The 22,487-nt window shown below is 43.0% G+C and overlaps 1 protein-coding gene across 2 annotated transcripts in view; it reads left to right on the top strand.

Moving 5' to 3' along the window:
• CSMD1 (CUB and Sushi multiple domains 1) overlaps positions 1–22,487 on the top strand; it is a 5,442,057-nt gene that overhangs the window by 4,496,198 nt on the left and 923,372 nt on the right. For both annotated transcript variants that reach the window (XM_069606098.1, XM_069606099.1), the window contains exon 41: positions 12,399–12,608. In XM_069606098.1, the coding sequence (XP_069462199.1) occupies positions 12,399–12,608 (210 nt within the window). The remainder of the gene's footprint in view (positions 1–12,398; positions 12,609–22,487) is intronic.

The following is a 22,487-nucleotide window of genomic DNA, read 5'->3' as shown; positions in this document are numbered from 1 at the left end:
GATGCTGATAGATCGAGCAGGAGTTTGAGAGTTGTGGATGTCCTCTGGTGGATTCTTTAGATTACGGAGAGCATATTCACTGCTGTGCCTAGGGCAGAAGCCTGACTGGTGTGAGCTTAGGATGTTATTATTTTTTAGATGCGCCTGAATTTGGAGGTATGTAGCATGGACAAGGATTTTCAATAGGAACGGGACTGTGGTGATGGGGTGGTAGTTGATTGGAGTGGTAGGATCTACTGATGGTTTCTTGAGAAGGTGGAAATCCAGGCTTCCTTAAGTGTAGGTGGGATGAGACTGGTGCTGAAGGTGGAGTTGATTAAGGCTGTGATGATGGGAGTGAGGGCAATCTTTGATGAGCAGTGCAGGGCAAGTGTCTCCTTGGCATCACAATTGTTTAAGGCTGACCACAATATTGTTAATGTCCTCTACTGAGACTGGGAGGAAGCTGAATTGGGTAGGTGTGATTGGTGGTGGAGCTGAGGCAGTCTTAAGCACAGGGACAGATGTGTGGGGTGTGGGTTGGAGGCATGCTTGTTTCATTAGGATTTTTTGTTGGACGGTAGAGATGTTGTTGGTGAGGGCATCTTGGATGTTTTGGCACCAGGTAATGTCTTTGATGAAGTTGGTGATGGGAGTGGCATGGGTCTCTAGCTCACTTAAGATGGTTAATAGCTTCTGTGGGTGGGAGTGAGCTTGAGTGATTCTGTAGGTGATAGCCATTGACTTAGCAATGAATATGGCCTGCTTGTAGCTTTTGGAGAGGTTTGCTAAGCATGTTTTGTTGGCTATAGTGGGGGATTTGCGCATGTAGTTTCCAGTGTATGTTTTGTGATTCTTATTGTTTGAAGTGTAGGAGTGAACCAGGTGTTTTTGTGGGCTGAAGGTTTGGCAATTCACAATTTGACTAGTGCAATGGAATCGACTGATGAGATGATGGCAATGCGGCAGATGTTGAGGTAGAAGGTGGGTGGGAGAAGTGAGTTGCTGATGGACTGTGGAGAAAGTTAAATGTGATGGCGTTGGAGTCAGTCTAAAAATTAGGGGAGTTTGATACGACTGTGGTATTGCAGTTGAGATCAGCGATCCAGTCAAATGTTCTGCCTAGTCGATGTGTAGAGCTGGAGACTCAATGTGTATAGCCTAGGGCATTGAGGGAGCTGGTCAAACTGAGTGTGTCTTTGTCAGCAGGGTCATTGTATTCCAGGTTGAGGTCCCCATGATTATTATTTTGGAGGAGGGTTTGATGTTGGTGTTAATGTGCTGAAGGAGATCATCTTCGATGATTTGCCTGGTCCAGGTGGGTGATAGACTGTGTGGATGGTGATGGTGGAGGTGGGGGTAGTGAGGAGCTTGACAGTGATTATTTTGTAGGAGGAGTAGGTGGTGTATGTAGCATGTGAATGGGCAATGTTTCCTTGTGGATGAGTGCAATCCTGCCTCCTTTGTGTGAAATGCAGTCACAGTGTAGAATGGTGTTTCCTGGTGGAATGGCAATGGAAAGTGACAGGCCGGATGCTGGATGTAGACATGTTACAGTTAGAGAGAGTCTGTCAATTAATCTTGTTGATAAGCAGGCCTCAGATGTCAGCAGCATGACCTGTGACTGACCATGTGTTGATGAATGCACATGTGAGGTGCCATGGTGTAGGAGTTGCATTTTGGCCATTCTCTAGGGAAGGAGTATGTGTAGAGCAGTGCATTCTGAACTGCATGTTGCGTGCACTGGGAGTGGGTAGGAAGGCACAGTGAATGTGTGCTATGGTTGTACAAGTGGAGAGCCTGTATAGTCTTTTAAGGCCTGTGCAAGGTTGACAGCTGGTAGACGGCTCCAAAGGGGTGGTTGGTGTGATTGTGATGTGGCAGCAAGCTTGTTAGTTAGCTTGATATTTGGGGGCTAAGCTTGGTTTGAGTGGTTTACTGCAGCTGAGTTAGAAGGTTGAAGATGGCTGCCAGTTAGAGGAGGTGAACAAGCAAGTTGGAAGAGTGAGGCTCTGAGGCATGCAGTAGGATTGGGTGTTGGTGTGTTGTGCCTGGATGTTTGATGCTAGCTTGGAGTTTGTGGGGGGGGGATCAGTTGCATGTTTGCAGTATTGTGCAGGGATACACTTCAGGTTAAAAGGAGTCCTATGGCTTTGAGTACGGCATGGTGAGGCACATGCCTTGTTTTTTGTAACGATTGGTATGTGGGGTGTGTAGAGGAGGAGCCAAATGCCTCTATCGGAAATCCCGCCCCTATTTTGCCCATATGTTGGAAGCCGGAAATCACGACATAAGAAAGAAATTGCGACATGCGCAACGCAGATAATGATCCCAATACCGTGTAAGATCTCCGAAACAAGGTATCCATTAAGAATGCCCTATAAGATGTGCCCGCAGAGAAATGATAGCCTCTTAGGGTTGATCCCTGAAGAAGTGTGAAGCAGTGAATACAAGAGGTTTCGACGTCACAAGAAATGACAGTGATACACTGAGAAGGATGATCAGAGAAGAAAATGCATAGACCGTATGTAAACTGATTAAAAGATAAAGAATCGAGTGACAGTTTATGTGCGAAATGAAGATTACACATGCTAGCAACACTGAATAAAATATAAGTCGCTTTATAACTGTTTGTTTGTTTGTTTATTTGTTAATGCGCGCCAAACCCGTGGGTAGCCGGGCGCAATAGTTTACATGAAGACGTAAGCTTGTTACAATGTTTGGCATGAGTATGTACAACACAGTGGAAAGAGAGAGCAAATATAAGTGAGACTATGTACAATCAAATATATATAAAACAAGGGCAAAAAGCATATATATACAGGAAAATATAAAAGCAAGTACCCACAGGGCATGTCTTAGGGTGTCTAGGCAAAGGTTGGTCGTGGCTAGGTAGGAGGTAGGGTAAAAGTAACTGTAACTGTACAGATGCTGCAACACAAGCATACTAAGTAATCATGAAGGCTGGCTATATGTAGTGAATAGACTGCAAGCGGTGTCACAAATATATTTCTAAATGTATAGAGTCCGGATATTCAATGTTGCAACATTAGTAAGCCAAGACCTGTGAAAGAGTAGGGCTGAAAGTGTGGCGCAGAAGAGAAAAGCAGATCTAAATCATGGAAGGATTGAGAAGGCTGCCTGGCACACTGTCAAGGGTTGGGGCAGACAAGAACTGGTTATCTAACCAAGTTTCTTCATTAAATATCTTAAAATGCGAAGAAAGGAGCTCAAACGTGGTCTCCTGTCAAGTGGGATGGATGGAAATAGAAAATGGGCAAGCTGCATCGAGACTTGAAGATAAGAATGCACTCGCTCTCTATTCTCAGGAGCAGTGACACTTTGCAAGGCCGAGTTCAAAGATAATTTGAATGCAGCCGGCATGAGTGATGATGGATGGTGGGATAATTGGGTTGGGATGCATGGTGAAGTCTACCCACCAGCACCTGTGGTACCAGCTTACGTACTCCTAGTCAGTCGAATATTCCAGAAGGGTACAAGTGTGCCAACCAATTATAGAGGGCTATGTATTAAAGAGCCCTATAGTTTGAGAGCCAATAGTGTGTTGTGTATCTAATAAATATTGAGGATGACTTGAACAAGGGGTGGGCCTAAATTGTCCACCTAACTATAGAATCCAATCACAATCCAATCCACTACAGAAAGTATACCTAGATTTTACCCGTAGACCTCTTACAATCCAAAATAAATGTTCTTAGTGTGCCACGTAATATGACATCACTTATGATGAATTTGTGCTAGATAAGGATGTTTTTTCATGTGAGGCGTCAAGATTATGCCATGAGACTTCCATTGATGTCCCTCATACTCCCTGTTTTAGACAACTGACAATTAAACAACTTTATTTGCCAACTTCCTGAGTTCATTTGGTTACTGTTGTAAGAGTTATTCTGCACCCCCATCCATGTAGTGCAGGTTTCCTCATTTAAAAAGGACCTAATGGTTCAGGGGGTTTTGGTGTGTGAGGCAACACTATGGGATCCTTGATGCTATGGCTGTTTGAGCTCTGTGGAAGCCGGTTTCAAGGTATTGTTTGCATTGGAGTGGTCAAGCATTGTGGTACAGGAAGTCGTAGTGCGAGCAGGAAAGGGGTGGGTCAGGGCTGTGCATGAGGCTTGAGGATACCATAGTGTTATCAATGGTAGTGATGGCACAAGGAAGAGAGGTTACATGATGCAATGGTACCTTACCTAGATAGTGTGCCGAGGTTCAAGCGGGTGCGGCAGCCATATTGGGATGTGCAGAGGTGTGCAGGAAGGTAGAATTGACACATCCTATGTCTGCAAACATTCCAGTCTTGTGGCTGGAGGCCAGCCAAGGAGTGGGGGAAGGGAGGCGTGTAACAGAGCACTGCGGTAGCCGGCAGCTTCCCTGGCACGGACAGGCGCAGACAGGTAGTGACAACGGCCTTAGTTCCAGGGCTATGTTATGGGCCGTCATCGCCTGCCATCTTTATGGGGGATCAGCTATATCTGTGATGAGCACCCAATGACGGAAGCCAATCTGTGGTAGTATTGACCAATCGGTCGGATGCAGGAAGGCTGAAGGGCAGGAGGGTCACTTGTGTCAGCCATCTCTGCATTTGGCCATGTTACCTTCACTGTTGTGGCAGTGGTGTCCATGTGTGGAGGGTCGATACATGCAGGGTCATTCTGGCATGGTGTAGATGAGCCAGGGACCTCTCCTGACCTCCTTGTACAGGTGCAGGCAGGTAGTGACAAAGGCCTTAATTCCAGTCCTTTGTTATCAGCTGGCATGACCTGCCGGCTTTGTGGGGGCTCAGCAGGAGCCCTGTGGGACTCTTTAGTGGATGGAGGCGGGGGTTGCACATGCCGCTTCTGAAAAAAACTCTCATTGCTTTGACGAGTGAGGCGATCCAGGCTGTGGCTTTTGGTGAGAAATAGGCAGAGGTAGTGAGGTGGTGACATTTTCCAGAATGCAAACATGCTAAAGTGCTCCCCGAATACCTTCTGAATTTGAATACATGTAAATCATAGATATTGTCTGAATATAAAAGTAAGTCTTCCTCATTCCATGTTAATAGTAAATATTGACCAGAACCCTAAATGTTCAGAATTCAATAGTCTTAAAGGCGTCCTTCAATGATGTTGTGATCAGCCCACCATTCACGTTGTACCCAATAGCACCCGACAATGGCAGACCTCATAGGCAATTATGTATTCTACATACACGTGGTCCAGGCAGGCAATGAATCATATGCGCTGCATTCCTGCAACTTGCACTGATCCTTTTGAATGGATGCAACCGCAAATTCACTTAAAAGACAATATCTTAACATGGCATTACTCACAATCGGAAGCAGGCGTAGCAGAAATGTGTGTTTGCCAAGCTGCCTGCCCACCCCATGGTTAGTGTCGATGTTTGCGATCCATTCTTGGTTTGGAAGAACAACTCAGAATAATAGACCGGATTGGCTGGATTTGTAGAGCATGGCATGTGGTCATTTGGGCGGTGCGTATCTGTTGTGTAACAATGACTTTATGTGTAAATGGACACTTCTGAACCTTCTGGATCTTTCCATCCGATTCCTCAGTGTGACACTACCTGCATCCCCCTTTACTGCAAACACAAATGTGGACAGGAGTTCTGTGTGCATCATATGAATGATATCACAGCAACTTGCCCACAAGATCTGCAGGCAATAAAGCGTCCTTATTGGAGCAGATAGCGGGGCTCAGTGTCGACCAAGTAGCCAAAATATTTCATTGTTCGTGCTGGGGGTGGGATGAGAAGTGAGAAGTGTGCCTACAGCAGCTCATGCCTACACATGCATCTTTGGCTTCCGGCATATGCTGTTCATGGACCGCTTCAGTACTAGCTTCTCTTTTAACCAAGAAAGTAAACCTGCGATCATCTAGCCCTGGTTGTGCGCAGTCTGAGCCTCCCCAGGCTCATCCGCTTTTTCCTGAACGCATTAATCATCCCCTCTGGAAGATACTGCTCTTGATGTGAGCTGTGATTCAAAAGGCTTTTAAAGTCCTTTTGCGATACAGGCATATGGGATGATTTATGGAATCAAAATTGAATGTTTAGCTAAAGTGAATCTGAAGAAAGATTCTGTCGACCATCTTTACATATACGATTGGTTTGTGATGTGCACTTAGTCAACACATATAAGCAAACTGCCTGCCATAACCGTAAAACACAGAAATAAAAAGTTGTTTTTATGGAAATCAGGCATTAATATAAATCCATCTGATTCATTATGCATAGATATGTATCTCAATATTAAAGGGAACACCAAATAATACGAGTTGGGCAGTATCCCGGTGGTAAATCTGTCGGAATACCATCCAAATGAATTACTGTTACTGGCACTTGGTCCGACAGAATTTCTACTGGTTTACAAGTGGTGGTGGCGATGTAATTCCCTATTTAATTTGAGTCCATTGGACTCAATGGGATTTTTTTGCTGAATTACTGAAGCAGAATTTTCACTGCCGTAATTCCGCTGATTCTGCAGATTTTTCAGCAATGAGTTGGAGGATTTACCTCCAGGATTTTCCTGGCGGCAACTCCTCTACTCCATGCCCAAACCCGTCATTTGGCATAGTGTTAAAGTTGCCGGTAACAGGTACCTCCCACTTTACCACTTACCGCCAAACTTGAAATGAGGCCCAATATATCCTACTATGTTGAAGTTAAAATGCATCAGAATTTTACAAATGTCAACTATTAGATAAACAAAGCATATGTTCATCCAATGTTAAATATTAATCTTAAAGAAAATATTTGATACACTTTTAAATATACTACCTGACGAAGACAGAAGATATAATAATGGAAATTAACAATTGGCTAGTCTCTCTCTCTCTCTGTTTCTCTTTCTCTCTCCCTCTCTATCGTTCACTCTCTCTTTCTCAATGACTCTCTCTATAAATCTTTCTCTGTCCCTTTGCCAACATATAATGATAAAAGTCTTTGCATCACAATTCAAATAAACTCCCATCAAAATGTATATGTTTGTAGCACAAACCTAGTTAGGTGGCAAGAGAACTCTGTAAAGTTCATAGAGATAAACATTGGTAAAGATAATTTAACAAGTCACCCGGTAAACCTTCGTAGTAATGATTACAGTATTATATGTGGATGTGGGCATTCGCCATATAGCCAAAATGTATGTTACACTAAGGTGTTGGTGTAAACAAATAAAACACGCATATATAAGGGCCAGCTCACTTCCTGGGCCTTTGTCGTTTTTTATTAGGATTTAAGGAAAGGTGTTGAAAGGGGGCACATGCTCGGACGGTGTTTGGAGAATGTTATGAGTACTTTTTTCTGTCTGTCTCTGACCCTTTTTGTAGGTTCTTCATGCTTATTTTGACTGTGTAAAGTCACTTTTTGTTTAATCTTCCATTGGTGTCTAGTGTGTAACAGAGTCTTGCGATTCTTTCCATTTCGAACAAACACGAATGTTTGTCTTTTCCACTAGTGCTTTTCCATTGTTCAGTCCCCTTATTTAAGTATCAAAGACAAAAGAAAGAATTGCTACACCTATTTGTAGCACCATAAAAACACAGAACTCCCCCCAAAAACGTTTCCCTATGTGAACTTCTTGTGTTCAATTTTATTGTATTGTAGTAGTTGTAATTGCGAGTTTTAGAAGAAGGGTTGTAGTGCGTGTTCCTTTATTTGTCCACTTGCTTGTCCACTTGTCCGTCCACTTGGTTCACTTTGAGATGGGCCTTAGGAGTGGAAGAGGGAAGGCATGGTCTTTGAAGGAGGCCCTAGAAGAGACAAGCACAGAGGCAATAGAGGATGCCTTTATGTGCACAGACCCACACATACATTGGAGGAGCAAGAGACACATCCCTGATGTCAGAGGAGGGGGTGGCCACAGCAGGTACCCTGGAGGAAGCATTTGTTGTGGGTCGTGAGTGGGAGGGGTCATGGTGGTGAAAGGTGTCTCAACCCATCAGGTATAGAGTGCAGCTGTGGACGATGGGGGAGGGCAAGGGGGTGACCAGACTGCAGAGGTGTTCAATAGATGGTGGACCATCTTCAGGTGTAGCGAGAGGGGCAGGTACAGGGCGCAATAACAGAGGAGCAGCCTTTTCCTGTGATGGCAAAGTGGGAAAGCCATGAGGTGATCCAATGTGTTGTGAACTTAATCCCCAAAGACATCCGCTATATTATGATAGATATGATATGATATTGATTTATAATGCGCCTGTATACAAGTGTTTCTAGGTGTGACAAGACAAGGGAGGGAAGACAGAAGGAAGACAATCCAGATGATTTTACTAGGCCTTGTGACATTCAGATCTCACAAGTGTGACAAAGAGAGGTGCAGGGACAAGAGAGTGGGGGAACGGCAAGGGAGAGGATAGGGGGAAGTGAGGTCAGGGGCAGTAAGGCTCTGGTTAAGTATGACCAGGGCAGCGCGGCTCAGGGTAAGTGCAAGTCTGGCCTGGCTGACCTCTTTCCTCTCTGATCGACCATCCCAGGTCCAACTTGGGTCCTTCCTATCATCTGTCTTCCTCTCCACCTGTGGTGTTCCCCAGGGGTCTAACCTCTCGCCCTGGCTTTTCAACCAATACCTGGCAACTCTCGCCCGCTGTGTTGCCATTTTCTGCTCAAGCTTCCAGTGCTACGCAGACGACACTCAACTCATTTTCAGGCTGCCCTCGGCCACCTCCTCCACTTCTCTCATCACTGATTGCCTAACTGCCATTCAAGATTGGTGTGCCGCCAACGATCTTTGTCTTAATGCCAGCAAGACAGAGATCCTCCTCATTGGCACACTATCACCTTCCTTTCCCCTCACTCTCTGGCCGGCCTCCCTTGGCCCTCCTCCTTTCCCCACCTGCGAGGCCAAGAACCTTGGTGTCACCTTTGATTCCACACTCTCCTTCTCCGCCCACATCGCTGATGTATCAAAAAAGTCAAACCTCCTATTGCACCTCCTCAGAGTTAGTCTTCCTTTCCTCTCATTCCCCCAGAAGCTCACTGTCTCCCAAGCTCTGGTTCTCTCTAAGTTGGACTATTGCAACAGCCTCTTTCTTAATCTACCTGCCTCTACTCTCCGCCCTTTACAACTTATCCAGAACAGGACTGCAAGACTTGTCCTTGGCCTCAAGCCCTGGGATCATATCTCTCCAGCTCTGAAATCTCTCCATTGGCTCCCAGTGGATGCAAGAATTAAATTCAAAACCCTCTGCATTGTCCACAAGGCTTTCTGGGGCCTGGGTCCAACATATCTTCAGCTATCCCTCCGCAAATACCTCCCATCTCGTGCACTCCACTCCTCTACCTCTAACTCCCTCAGGGTCAGTCGTTTCTCAAAGAAACAAGCTGGGGGTAGATCTCTGTCTTCAGCTGGGGCCTCCCTCTGGTACAGCCTCCCTGCCACTCTAAAACTTGAGGAGAACCATCTCTGGTTCCGGAAGCACCTCAAAACCTTCCTCTTTGCTTCTGCCTTCTCCTCCCCTCTCCCCTGTTCATTCTACTCTCCCTCGTCACCATGCACCTAGCCACCCTCTGTCCTCTGGGTCCAGGTACCTGCTCATCTTGCCACCCTCACGCACTGCCTCCCGGCCACCCCCTGCACTGGGGTCTGTATCTGTACCCATACAGCCCTCCCCTTTTCTTCCTGCACTTTCAGACCTACATGGCCTGCTGCGATAAACCCAGCACTTGCCACTTGCTGGCTACACTCCCATTGTTTGTTGCCTTTTTTTTATTATTTTATTATTATTTTTTATTTTTCCTTCTCGCTCCACACTCTCCTTTTGTTCCCCCTTCCATGCTCTTCTCCCCCTTCTCCCTCTACCCTGCACTTGCATGTTCTTAATGTCACTGAGCCTAGTGAGATCGTTGTTTTTGTTCTCCCCTGTTCCCTTTCCCTTGCCTTGTCGCGGTCTGAAACACTTGTGTATGAGCGCGATAGAAATAAAATATCAATCAATCAATCAAGTCGGCAGGGGGGCTGTTTAAGTTACAGATTACAGCCCCGAAGTGTGCAGTGGGCCAGGCGGCAGTGCAAGGAGGACTGGACATAGAGGACTCTGATACCCAGTGTGACTCAGAGGGTACCAAACAACTAATCAGCGCAACAGACTGGAAGGTTAGCTGAGGAGTGGGAGAGAGAAGGCCGAGCAGAGGCTTAGACAGTGTAGGGCCTGAGCAGTCAAAGCCAACCCAAAATCTATAAATGCCCACCCAGCAGCGCTGCAGGCATTTACGGTTGTTAATGTCACTGCACTGGGACCAACTACACTAGTTTCAGGCCCCACTTGTTTGTTATGTAATCCTGGTTACACCAGAGAAGAAAAAAGGGGTTTTGAGCTCCTACTGGAACTTCAGGTGTCTGGATGAAGTCTGAGAGGGGCAGGGAGTCTGTTCCAGAGGGAGGCACCTGCAGAGGCGAGAGATCTACCCCCTCTCTCCGTCTGGAGAAGCGTCTGACTATTAGAGAATTGGAGGTAGCTGAGCGAAGAGCTTGAGAAAGAAGGTACTTAGGCAGAGATGTTCTGCATTGCCCCAGAAAGCCTTGTGGGCAATGCAGAAGGTCTTGAACTTGATCTCTGCAGCCACTAGGAGCCAGTGGAGAGATTTCAGGGCTTGAGAGATATGGTCCCTGGGCTTGAGGCCAAAGATAAGTCTTGTAGTCCTGTTCTGGATTAGTTTTGGGGGGCTCACAGTAGAGGCAGGCAGATTGAGAAAGAGGCTGTTGCAGTAGTACAGCCTGGAGAGAACCAGAACTCTGGAGACAGTGAGCTTCTGGGGGAAAATGAGAAAAGGTGGAATACCTCTGAGGAGGTGCAGCTGGATGTGGGACTTCTTGGCAAGGTCCATAATGTGAGGAGAGAAAGAGAGTGGAGTTAAAGATGACCCTAAGGTTGTTTGCCTCACAGAAGGTGAGGGTAGAGGGCCCAAGGAGGGCGGATAGAGTGAGAGAGGGAAAGCTGGAGCATGAGTCCAAATGAGAAGGATCCCCATCTTACTAGCATTAAGGCAGAGCTCTTCGGAGGAGCACCAATCATGGATTGTAGATAGACAGTCAGGAATGAGTGAGGAAGGAGAGGTGGCTGAGGGAAGCCTGAAGGAGAACTGAGTGTCATCTGCATAACACTGAACGTTGGATGAGGTGGATATCAGGTAGGCCAAAGGGGCCAGATAGACATTGAAGACCCAGGGTGAGAGGATAGAACCCTGGGGGACACTAACTGTGGAGAGATTGGTAGCAGAGAGGAAGGACCAGTGTTGGACCTGGGACGGTCATTCCAAGAGGAAGGAGGTCAGCCATGCCAGGGCCTGATCCATGATGCCCAGGTTCTTACAAAGTCGATTGATCAGCATTGAATGATTGACCATGTCGAAGGCAGAAGAAAGGTCAAGTAGGATCAGGACAGAAGGAGAGCTAGAGTCAAGATTAGAGAGCAGATCTTCACAGGTGTTCAGGATAGCAGTTCCCATGCCTCTGATTTCTCTGAAGCCAGAGTGATGGTCATGGAGTCTACCAACAGGTTCAGTGTGGAGATTAAGCTAGCTGGGAGATGGCCAACTTTTCCAGGAATTTGACCAGAAAAGGAGTGATAGAATTCATACTATAGTTTGCCAGACAGGTAGGATTGGCAGAAGGCTTTTTTAGGAGGGGGTGCACACAGGAGTGCTTGACGAAAGAGGGGAAAGATCAGGTGGCAAAAGAGTGATTGCAGAAATCGGCCAAGGCTGGAGCTATGATATGAATGTGGTGCTCGATGGTTCTGGAAGAGCAGGGGAGCACCTGTTCAGACAACACCTTCAGAGATTGTACTCGTCTCGAAACATCATCAGGTCAAGCTTACCGGCACCCTTGTATCTTTACCACCAAAGTACCACTCTGCCTGCAGGGGCCATTGCAATGGCGCCAGTGCTTCCCTCTCCCCACGCCCATGGAGTCCTATGAGACACCATGGGAATGGGGAGATAACAAATCTGCTGCCTGACTTCCCACGCCGCCGGGGCTTCTAATGTACCGGTTACAGATTCAGTGTTTGCAGGTGTTTTCTGGGAATGAGGCCCTATGGCTTTAACTGTAACTTCCTGTTTCCAGGTTCCCTGAAAAATAAATGTAATTTGAGCATTGACTGATAGACAGTTGGAGACATCAAGAGAGTGACTTGTGGTTGGTTTGGCAAGAGACCAAACTGCAATGATGCAGGAAAATGAAATGAAATGAACAGATAATGAATGGCTTTAGTTTACCTTTCACAAAAGAGGCAGATTCTCAGCCAAAATGTTAATTGCCATACCTTGGGAAAGCCTGTTTGAAGCGAAACTACCAGTGCAGATAATAACAACCTTCCAAAAATAAAAAGTTGCAAGGAAACTCGCCATAGTATTCATATGCACATATGTATTTAAACATGTTTTCTTACACCTCTTTCCTACAGGTGCTCACATCCAGTTTCATAACTTCTCCACTGAGGCCAACCACGACTTTCTTGAAATACAAAATGGGCCTTACCACGCCAGTTCTCAAATTGGACAATTTAGTGGAAGCGAACTCCCATCGTCTTTACTCAGCACAACTCACGAAACCCTCATCCACTTTTACAGTGATCACTCCGAGAACAAGCAGGGGATCAAGCTTCTCTACCAAGGTACGTAGGGCAGCTTAAGCATTGACATGCAATTCTCAACAATTCCAAATGAATTGCACAGGCTATATTCCCATCCATATATGTTGTGAATTGCTCTGCAATTACAGCAGTGTTCCAATGCATCAGTATCTTTCCACACAGAGACATCCATGCAATGGCAACCTTTCTCCTGAAGCCACAGATACTTTGTATTTCCTTCAATAGATGTGCTTCTTGATATTTTACTGATATTTACTGTAATCATTTATTTCTATGTTGTATGACTCTAATGGACAATAGGTCTGCTAGTGGTCTTCCCACATATGTCGGTGTGCCATCTATTTATCAAGCCATGTGTTGGCCTTTTTTATAACAATACTTAATCTAAATGTATGGTTAAAAGTTTCAAGCAAGAGTAAACGAGTAAATGACTTCCAGAAGCGTTTCAAATGAAAAGACATCATTAGTTAAGGTTTCCTTCATTTTTTATTATAGACTTAAAAGGAGTGCAATGCTCTACACTGGAGGATAACATGCATTCTGTTGGAATTTTATGCTCAGAGCCTAAGGGCATAGAGTATACAGACAAATGGTAGATTGAAGGCACATTTATCCTTTCAGATTCAACATTTTAATTGTATTAGATGAAATGGCATGCGCATAAAGTGTACAAAGTGTTTCCAATGAGATTGTGAGACAGATGCAGAAACGTGTGTGTGTGTGTGGGGGGGGGGAGGAGGGGCAGCGTCTGGGGGAGCTAGGCTTTGAGAACATGACGGATAAGAGTTAATGTGTGGATAGTGGTGTTGAGAAATGTGTGTGTGCAAGGTGCGAAGAGAGAGATTAATTGGGTTCTGCAATTGGAGTTTTTTAGTAAAGAATGGGATGGCTTTGGTGTTTACCCTTTTCTTTCTTCACATTACTTACCACTTTGTCTTTTTTGTTGTTGTCCCCTCCGTTGGACTGGTTGGTTGGTTACACGGGGGATTATCTGAGTTGTTGTTATACGTGTTGATATAGTTCAAGTGAGTGGTTGAACTTTTAATGAGATGTTTTGGGAATGTGCTTATAACAATTGATGATGCATTGATGTTGAGAACAGAAATTAGACAATAACGACCGATTGTCACCAGGGGTGTTGCTAGATCTGGAAAAGATCCGGGACTATGGTAATTGTTGGACTGTCAGGGCTGGGGGTATAAGTAGCCTTTTTGGTTGTATTCCCTGAGCTTCGATCCCGGGCTGCAAACAAAAGACCCAGGGCTTTAAACAATGGAATGATTTTTCAACTCAGAATAGTTCAAAACTATTGCTTAATCGTACTATGAGGACAATTAAAAAAAGATGTAGTGCCAGATTATAAAGGACTGCTGCCTTTTACAGTATTCCGCATCATTGATTCCATGGCATATTCTAAATCACAGCACGCTTATGACATATGCATTATTTAACAGGGAATGATAGGTCTCGATACATAATTGTGAGATTTACCATGCACAACCCCTCTGTTTGTTTTTTCTAAATAATGTGAGCTATGTAAAAACATGCATAAGTAAATTAAAGAAAATGCGTTGTCTTGCAGATTTTTAACTGTGCAGAAAAAAACTGGGCATATAAAAATGCTCTGACATGCATAATTAAAAATAAATGCAATATCGTAATTCTATAGGCGATCATTACACGTTAAATTCAATTTTATGTTGGTGGTTAATCTAATTTGTCTTTCATTATTTGATCATAACAGGGCTATTGAGATTCACCTGTCATATATTGTGATTGTATATATATAAATATATAAATACATATTCCTACTACATTTACAACAACTGATGTTGATGCATGATTGCTGAACTCAACCTCAACATCACCACTTGATAAGGAAAATGCTGATAAGAAATCTTTTTTTTTTTAAATCTGGCTTTTCGGCTAATTGTATCTTTACAATATTTACAATAAATGCCACTCGGAAGACATAAGGATGTGTGTCTGAGCAGAAACAATGAGTTATGCAAGCATTTGGCAGAGTTTGTTCACGATTTCCTGTGTTTATGTGTCCTTTATATTTCAATTTGAAGCAGAAGGCATCTGGGATTATTGTCCACTGTTATTCATTCACTACATGTGAAACCAAAGTAAAGGTACATTCCTGTGAGGATGTACACACACTCCAATACAGGAGGGCTGACAGCTTGCATCCGCTAAGTACAACCTCTTTCCAGTATCACCTGCCTCTCTGGAATCAGGGAAAAGCAAGTTCCTTATCTCACCTACCACTAGTAGCCAAAGGCTACTAAAAGACCTAATAGAGAACCTCATCCTCCCATTTTTCCATGCCATACATTCATGCCTGGTCTCTCTCCCCCAATGTGCCCACTCTCTGCCCCAATACACACTCCATACCTGGGTCCTGCTTCTCCCCCACTCCACCACCCAATGCTGTGGTTAACAACTGTACTAAACAAACTGTCAGAAACATAGTTAAAGAAATTCATCTTAACCGACCACCAGTCAATGAAGTGACTGCCCCCAATGTATGCACCTTTACTCATCCCTCCCCTTTCTAATCACCAACATTCCCAACTCATAATGGACATACCAATGAATAGAGCCACATCCCCAACACTCTCTCTCTCTCTCTCTCTCTCCCTCTCCTCTCACTCCCTCTCTCTCTCTCTCTCTCGCTCTCTCTCTCTCTCACACACACACACACACACACATGGCCACCCACACATACACCTGTGTAAGCAGAACTGTAATGTTAATTATGCTTACATCCAGAGACACATTCTGACCTGTGCTGGTGCAGTGCAGTATGGCAGCTTGGAATTGTGTTATGTGTCCCAAGCAGGCACCTGAAATACACAACTGCAAAACTGCATCTGCAGGGTAGTTTGGCAAGATTTGCCATTAGATTATTCCAAGTTAGGTACAGATTAGAATGTCCTAGGGGTCCAGAAAAAAGAGAAAGCACACTTCTGTTGATGTACCATCCACAAATGATGTTCCATGTGAAAAGAAGTCCGAAAAAAATGCCTGATTTGTAAAGAAATGCAGGGGAATGTTGTATCCTTTACTTTCTGCTCATTTCTGCTCATCTAACTAACCTGAAACAAGTAGGTGTCATGCTTTTTCTTTGGGAAGCCCAGGAGACTCAAAGCTGAAGCCACCGCAAACAAATACAACGTTATAAATGCTGCAGTTTTCTTTCTAAGTTTCCTGGGCTACTCCAGCCCGGGGGAGCCCGGGAAGCTTAGAAAGAAAACCACAGCTTTTATAAATGCAACAAAGTTGAATTTATATTTGCAGTGCTTGGTTAAGAAAAAATAAATAAGCATGTACATACATGCAGCCTTTCTGCCTGCATTCTCTTGTCTCTGACAATAATGAAGCAAAAGCCACCCAATGATAGCTTTTGTTTATTCCAGCTGGCTGGCTTTTGCGTAATTAGTACCGTAAGGGCAGAACTTAACAGAAGCACAGGAGGCTCATCCATTTCACAAAATTGATGCCTCCTAGTGCTTGACATTTTTGAGTTTGAGCCTCATTTGCTCAAAACCGTACATAGGGACTTTGTTTAAAAATATATTTTATATATATTTTTGATTATGGGCCATCTTTTTAGCCAATAAAACTTTTAGAGCTGGGGAAAAACAAAAGAAAACACTGTTTTTAATCAAATGAAAAGATGCATAAATAATGTTATCAGTTCAACCCACACATAATGTGCATATCTTTTGTTGGGATATTTCACACACGTTTCTTTTGGTGTTTCACACAAAGAAGGCATATAAGATAATGGTATGTAAAACAATTAACACATGTTTATAAACATGTTTTATTAGCAGGTGTACCTTTGCTTTGCATGGTAATTCCTAATTCAGTCCTGTTTTTTTTTCCTGTAGTAACTAGTGTGAACAAATTGTCTTTCTTTCCAATTCTGGATCAGGTTACATAAAGCTGATCATGAGAAAAGTGTACATCGTTTCCAGCAACTTTGAGTAGTAGGGTTGAGATTGCGCATCAACATTATTGGTGTCCCTTTCTACAACCGAGGCAGCAGTGACTGCAACATAAGTGCCATATATGTGGGGCTGTATTATGTAAGCTTGAAGTGATGTACCCGTACATGTACAGCTGAAGCATTGTACTTTTGAGATGGCATACATCCATCAACTTCCGTGGGAAATGAAGTTTATGTGATTATCATGAGAGATTTGCCATGTTGTGACGGAAAATGTTATTGTGGACACTATTGAAGAGACACAGAAAGTTTCCTGTCAACCACATTGCTACAATAGCACTGTATTTTGTCACCAGCATTAATTAAAAAGTGAGTGCTGCTAATGTCACCTAAAATGCTGATAGTGTGGAAACTTTAGGTATAATTAACTGGTAAAGTTTTCATGAAGTGCTGAACTATGAACATAGAACTATGGCAGAACTATGGCGCAGAGAGCTATATGGCAGGGGTAGGCATTGGAGACCATTTAAAGAAAATAAATATCTGATAAGGGTATATTTTAAATGTGTTACATTGTATACTCCATGAAACCTACCCACGTGCCAAATTTCAGGTTTGCCGTAGGCCATAGGCCATGCACCCAGGACTCTAGGCCCTGGCCACGACCACTGCAGCATACCCACATACCACAATCAAAATGTTTGGTATTATAGGTGTGTTATGCTGCAGTGGTCGTGGCCAGGGCCTAGCGTCTTGGGTGCATGGCTGATTTCCTTCAGCCATGCACCCAAGACTCTGGGCCCTGGCAACAACCACCGCAGCATAACACAGGTGTGTTATGCTGCGGTGGTTGTGGCTAGGGTCTAGAGTCTTGGGTGCATGGCCGAAGGCCGTAGGCCATAGGCCATGCACCCAAGACTCTAGGCCCAGGCCACAACCACCGCAGCATACCCACATATTACAGTCAAAATGTTTGGTATTATAGGTGTGTTATGCTGCGGTGGTTGTGGCCAGGGCCCAGAGTCTTGGGTGCATGGCTGAAGGAAATAGGCCGTAGAGTAAGACTCTAGACCCTGGCCACAACCAAAGCAGCATAACACACCCATAGAATCAAACACCCATCAAATATACACTGTTTCATTTGTAAAGTTTGTATGTGAAGTTTTGGCTAGGTTATGTAGTTGAGATTGTAGACTTTGTAACAAGGAGTGCAGCGTTTCTGACTTTATTTTTTGAATACTGACTGGTTGAGTTTTTTGTGGTTGTATGCAATTTTTTCATGACATGGGTAACTGGACCAGACATATTTTTCGATCTCTGTCATAAAAGAAAAGATTGTATGTTAGAGCAGGTAGTTCATAGTGAGTTCTTGCATTGCATAATAGACATTTCTGTATTTTTTTTATCCTCATATTTAGTACTTTACGAGTACTATATTTCAAACCAGTGTACTGCGCAAACCTTCTATGTTTTGGTACAATGCATTTCTTTCATTTTTTACTGTTTATTTCTTGTTTCTTGCTAATCTTCTATCTTTGGCTTGTTTTAGATTTGTGGGGTATTAGATGCCTGTTGGCGTATTCTAATTGTTTATTTTGACTTTTATGCCATTTATGTATCTGTTGGGTTGTTGCACATTTTTTGGGGCAGTTAGATATGTATATGTATTGTTTGATTTTAGTAGTATTTGTTAATCTGTTTGTTTGTTGCAGATTTTTTGGGGCAGTTAGATACCTGTTGGCATATTCTAACTGTATATTTTTTATTTGATTTTAGTGGTATTTATGTATCTGTTTGCTTGTTGCAGAATCTTGGGGCAGTTAGAAACTTGTTAGCATATTCTAACTGTGTATTTCTTGTTACATTTTAGTGGTATTTATTTATCTGTTTGCTTGTTGCAGAATCTTGGGGCAGTTAGATACATGATGGCATACTCTAACTGTGCACGGTTTTGAAGTTGAAGTTTTGCTTATGTTCATACACAGATTACGTATTAAATTTGGTTTTAAGAATATTAAGTAAGCATTTACAAGATTTGCTGGCAATCTCTGATTTAGAGTAATGGTACTATCATTACATTTGAACCATCCTCAATTCTTTTCTATATATGCAATGTGGTGACCTCATTGGTTGTGGCTCCTTTGTGGTAGATTAAACTTATTGTTGTGAAGGTTTTCTTACCAAGTGATACTTGACCATGGGCCTCATTACGACCCTGGCGGAGTGGGTTTACGCCAGCGGTATTCGCGGCGGACCCGTCCGCCCTACTACGAGTTCCCGTAGCGCCATGGAGCGTTTTCCACCTGGTTTTTCCGGGCGGAGAAATCCATGGCGCTACGGGACCTTGTTGTTAATTACGCCACCGTATTTTACGGTGGCGTAATTAACGCCTTCCCCACTCCCATTATACCCTATGGGGCAAAAATGGGAATGGGGAAGGGTAAAATGGGGAATGGGGATTTACCGCCCCGCCAGGGTCGGAATGGGGCGGTAAATCCGCCAACCCCCATGGCGCTATCGGCAGCTTTCCGCCGTGCTCCATGGTGCATTTTGCGCCACGATTTCCGCCAGGGTCGTAATGAGGGCCCATGTGTGAATCCAGTCAGCTTACAGTTGTTTTTGGTACCATCTGAATTGTAACGTAAAAGCAGTACTATTACGTATTTACTATGTGTCTGTATTTGTAAGGTGGAGCGATTATCTGAATTGCAGGTAGTACATGATCTGCCATGGTTTGCATTTTGCACAAGTTGCTGAAATGGAATGGATTCATAGTTAGGTATGGGTACATACACAAAGCTTTCATTAGGGACTTCTTTCTGTGCCACATGGTTGCAGAGAGTGCATGTATGTTTCCATATGTATGAAATCTGATTTATAGGTATGTTTTTGTTTTCCAGTACTTGCAGTAAGTACATTAGAAATTCTTGTCGATCCTCTTGTTAGTTTATAGTGAATTTGACAATTCCAGCACAGTTGTCCAATTCTTGTCTTATTCCATGAACACTGTAAGTGTTCTCAGGATTGTTGGTTGCATTTCTATGATGGACTAACATTTGCAAACACAATTTTTCTGCACTGTGTGAGTAAATGTTCTCATTAATTGGTGGCAATTGGAATAGACTATTTATTGCTACATTTGCGTAGCAGTTTACAACAGTTACATTTGAATGGACCAGATAGTTCTGTGTGGAAGTCATTTGTTTGGAGCTTGTGTTGGTTTTTGAAGAAGTAGTTGATTTACTTTTACTACTAGATTCTTGTTTGATTGTGGTTTCAGTTTGAAGTAGTTTTATTTTGCAACATTTTGCTTCTTGTGGAACAGGGTAGCTTTTTAGATAGGGGGTGTAGAGTGAACATACTCTATTGTATTCTAGAATGCAAGGAATATCAGCATTTACTTTACTTGCATCAACGTTGATTAGATAGCCCGTCAAGTGTACGTAAGTGTGATAGTGCTACATAGCTCATTCCTTCTTTAAAAACTGTGTTACCAATATCTATTAATGCTTTATCTAGGGTAGGACCTTGTGATTTGTGAATGGTCACTGCATATGCTAGAGTTAGTGAAAATTGTTCTCTGCGTACATACATGTTTTTGAAAAGACAGAAGCAGGCTTTGAGCATCCTATCCTTTTAACTTCTGATAGTTTGTCAAAGAGAATATTGACAAATTGAATGTTGTTGTCACGTGGGTATGTTTGAAAGCCAACAACTGTACCAAGTGCTCCTTTAACTTGTCCTTGCTCCACGTCAAGGTTACATTTAAGCATGACTCTACAGTTTAAAGATAATTTTTACATTTTCGCCAGCTGTGTTGGAGAGTTTTCTAGGAAATTTGGTCTTGTTGTGGCTTTTTGCACATGGGTAGTGTCATAACATGTACGCCCAGTTTATCTGTGGAGCAAATTTCAATTATCGGTTGCATTTCTTTTTTCAACATTGTTTCATTGAATTTGGAACAGCTTGCAAGTGTTGGCATCAAGGAAATACAATTGACATGTTTGTGTGCTAATTGTTCCATGACATCAGTAGCACATGAGTTATGGCCATGGAGTGTATGGATGTGCCTTGTTTTTAATATTGATTGTGCTTCTTGAGATAGGACACCAACTCTAATATTTTTTTAAATTTTGGCGTATGTGAGGTCTGCAGACTGGCACATGGTTTCAGTTAATTCTCTGTATTGGAGTATTGGAAATGTTGCCAAAGGTTTACATTTCCTATGCTGCCAAAAGTTTTACGGCACAGTTTGTGCCCTAAGGTTTTAAAAATAGGTTCAGCTTTCACTGGTGTCAATTGAAGAAGATCTCTGAAAACAATAATGTGTTTTCCTCCAAAGAGCTGATCGTATTCTGTTTTGAGGACCTTTTGTAATCTGAGGTGAATTAAGATCAACATTAGGCTGGAGACCATGCTCACCTCATCTATTAGCAGCATTTTCATTTGTTTGAAAACTCTGCGTAGTCCCATTGCAGCTTCTCTGGAAAGTTTGTAATAGTCTAATGTGTTTTGGTGTTCTACTGGAAGGAGTAGTAATCGGTGTAAAGTGACAAAGCCTATGTTGTACGCAGCTAAACCTGTGGGGGCAGTTACAGCAGCTGACAGTTTGTTGTTTGTCAATTGTTGAAGGAACTTGCTGATGATTTTGATTAAGAATGTTTTGCCTGAACCAGCTTCACCACTCACGTATAACAGTATAGGTTTATAGTCTTGGCAGGTCAGATTTAATGTTCATGTTCCACACCATGTTCAATTTGTTTTGTTATTTCTTGCAAAATGCTACGCTGTTCATTGTTCAGTTGTGATTTCAGTACAGCAAGGTTTTCTGTATCTTGTTCATATTGACACATGTGTTTTCTACTTCTGTCACGGCTAATTCTGCCTCATTTGCTATTAGTGGCTGTCCAAGTGGTTCTTGGATTCCTGTTACAGAAGGTTGACTACTGTTGGGAGTGTCCACTTGTAGTTGGGCCTGGAGTTCTTCTTCCTGGTGCTGTTTATTGTGCAACATTGTTAGGTACTGTGTAAAGTTTATATCTGTTATAGTGCTTTCATTTGCTTTGAAAGTGTCTTCATAGGAGTCATATGTATCCAGTAACTCTACTTTTTTTTCTCCATGGTTTAAAATGTTGTAGCAGGGACATTTAATACAGCTCTTTATGTTGATGAGTTTTTAATAACAATTTGATATGATTAAATAAGCTGCCTTTGGTAAGTTTCACTAAGCAGCCTTCACAATTTACCACTTTGTATCTACCTTTCTTTTCATCTGGTTTAACATTATTTTTCTATGTGAAGTTTTGGGCTACATGGTAGAGACACTGGTTTCCAAAGTGGTACTCCTGTTTGGCTAGTATGTGTCTAGTGAATTGTTTTTCAAAATGTCTTGGCTGTTGGGATCATTTTTGGCTATTGTTTCTATGTCCTCATATGATTTGAGAACTATTTTTCTAGATTTAGCAGGACCAAGACTTAGCCATACTATATTTTCTGATTTTCCACACAAGACACTACCGGTTAAATGGTCTGCAGCTTCATAGCAGCCACATTCTCTATGAGAAAGCGTTTTTATGCCTAAGCTGTACAATTTCTGTGATAGTGTTTTGTCAGATGATATGTCATCCCAGAGGTCCTGAAGCTCTGTTTTCTCTGCTTTGGATAAGAAGGCTGTGACATATTGTGCAACTGCAGTGGAATTGTCTGCAATGTACTGCACATCTATGTTTGCATTCCAAAGGAGGGCAATGATTGCATTGTAATCATTGATGTATTTTGATTCTTCTGTTCTTTTTTATGTAATATGTGTTCTTAGGTTATTACCTTTGGCACCATGTCTGACTGATGAAATTAAGTTGTTTACTTGACCTGTTGTTGAAACTTGTCTCGGGAAACCAAAGCAGCATTTGGTGTAGTATTTCCCTTTTTTATATTTGTGA

This window comes from Ambystoma mexicanum, chromosome 4p (genome assembly GCF_040938575.1).
Source record: "Ambystoma mexicanum isolate Mex_15411 chromosome 4p, UKY_AmexF1_1, whole genome shotgun sequence".
Taxonomy (NCBI): Eukaryota; Metazoa; Chordata; class Amphibia; order Caudata; family Ambystomatidae; genus Ambystoma; species Ambystoma mexicanum.
Note: the sequence above shows the minus strand (reverse complement) of the source record. Positions and strands in the feature narration are given on the sequence as shown.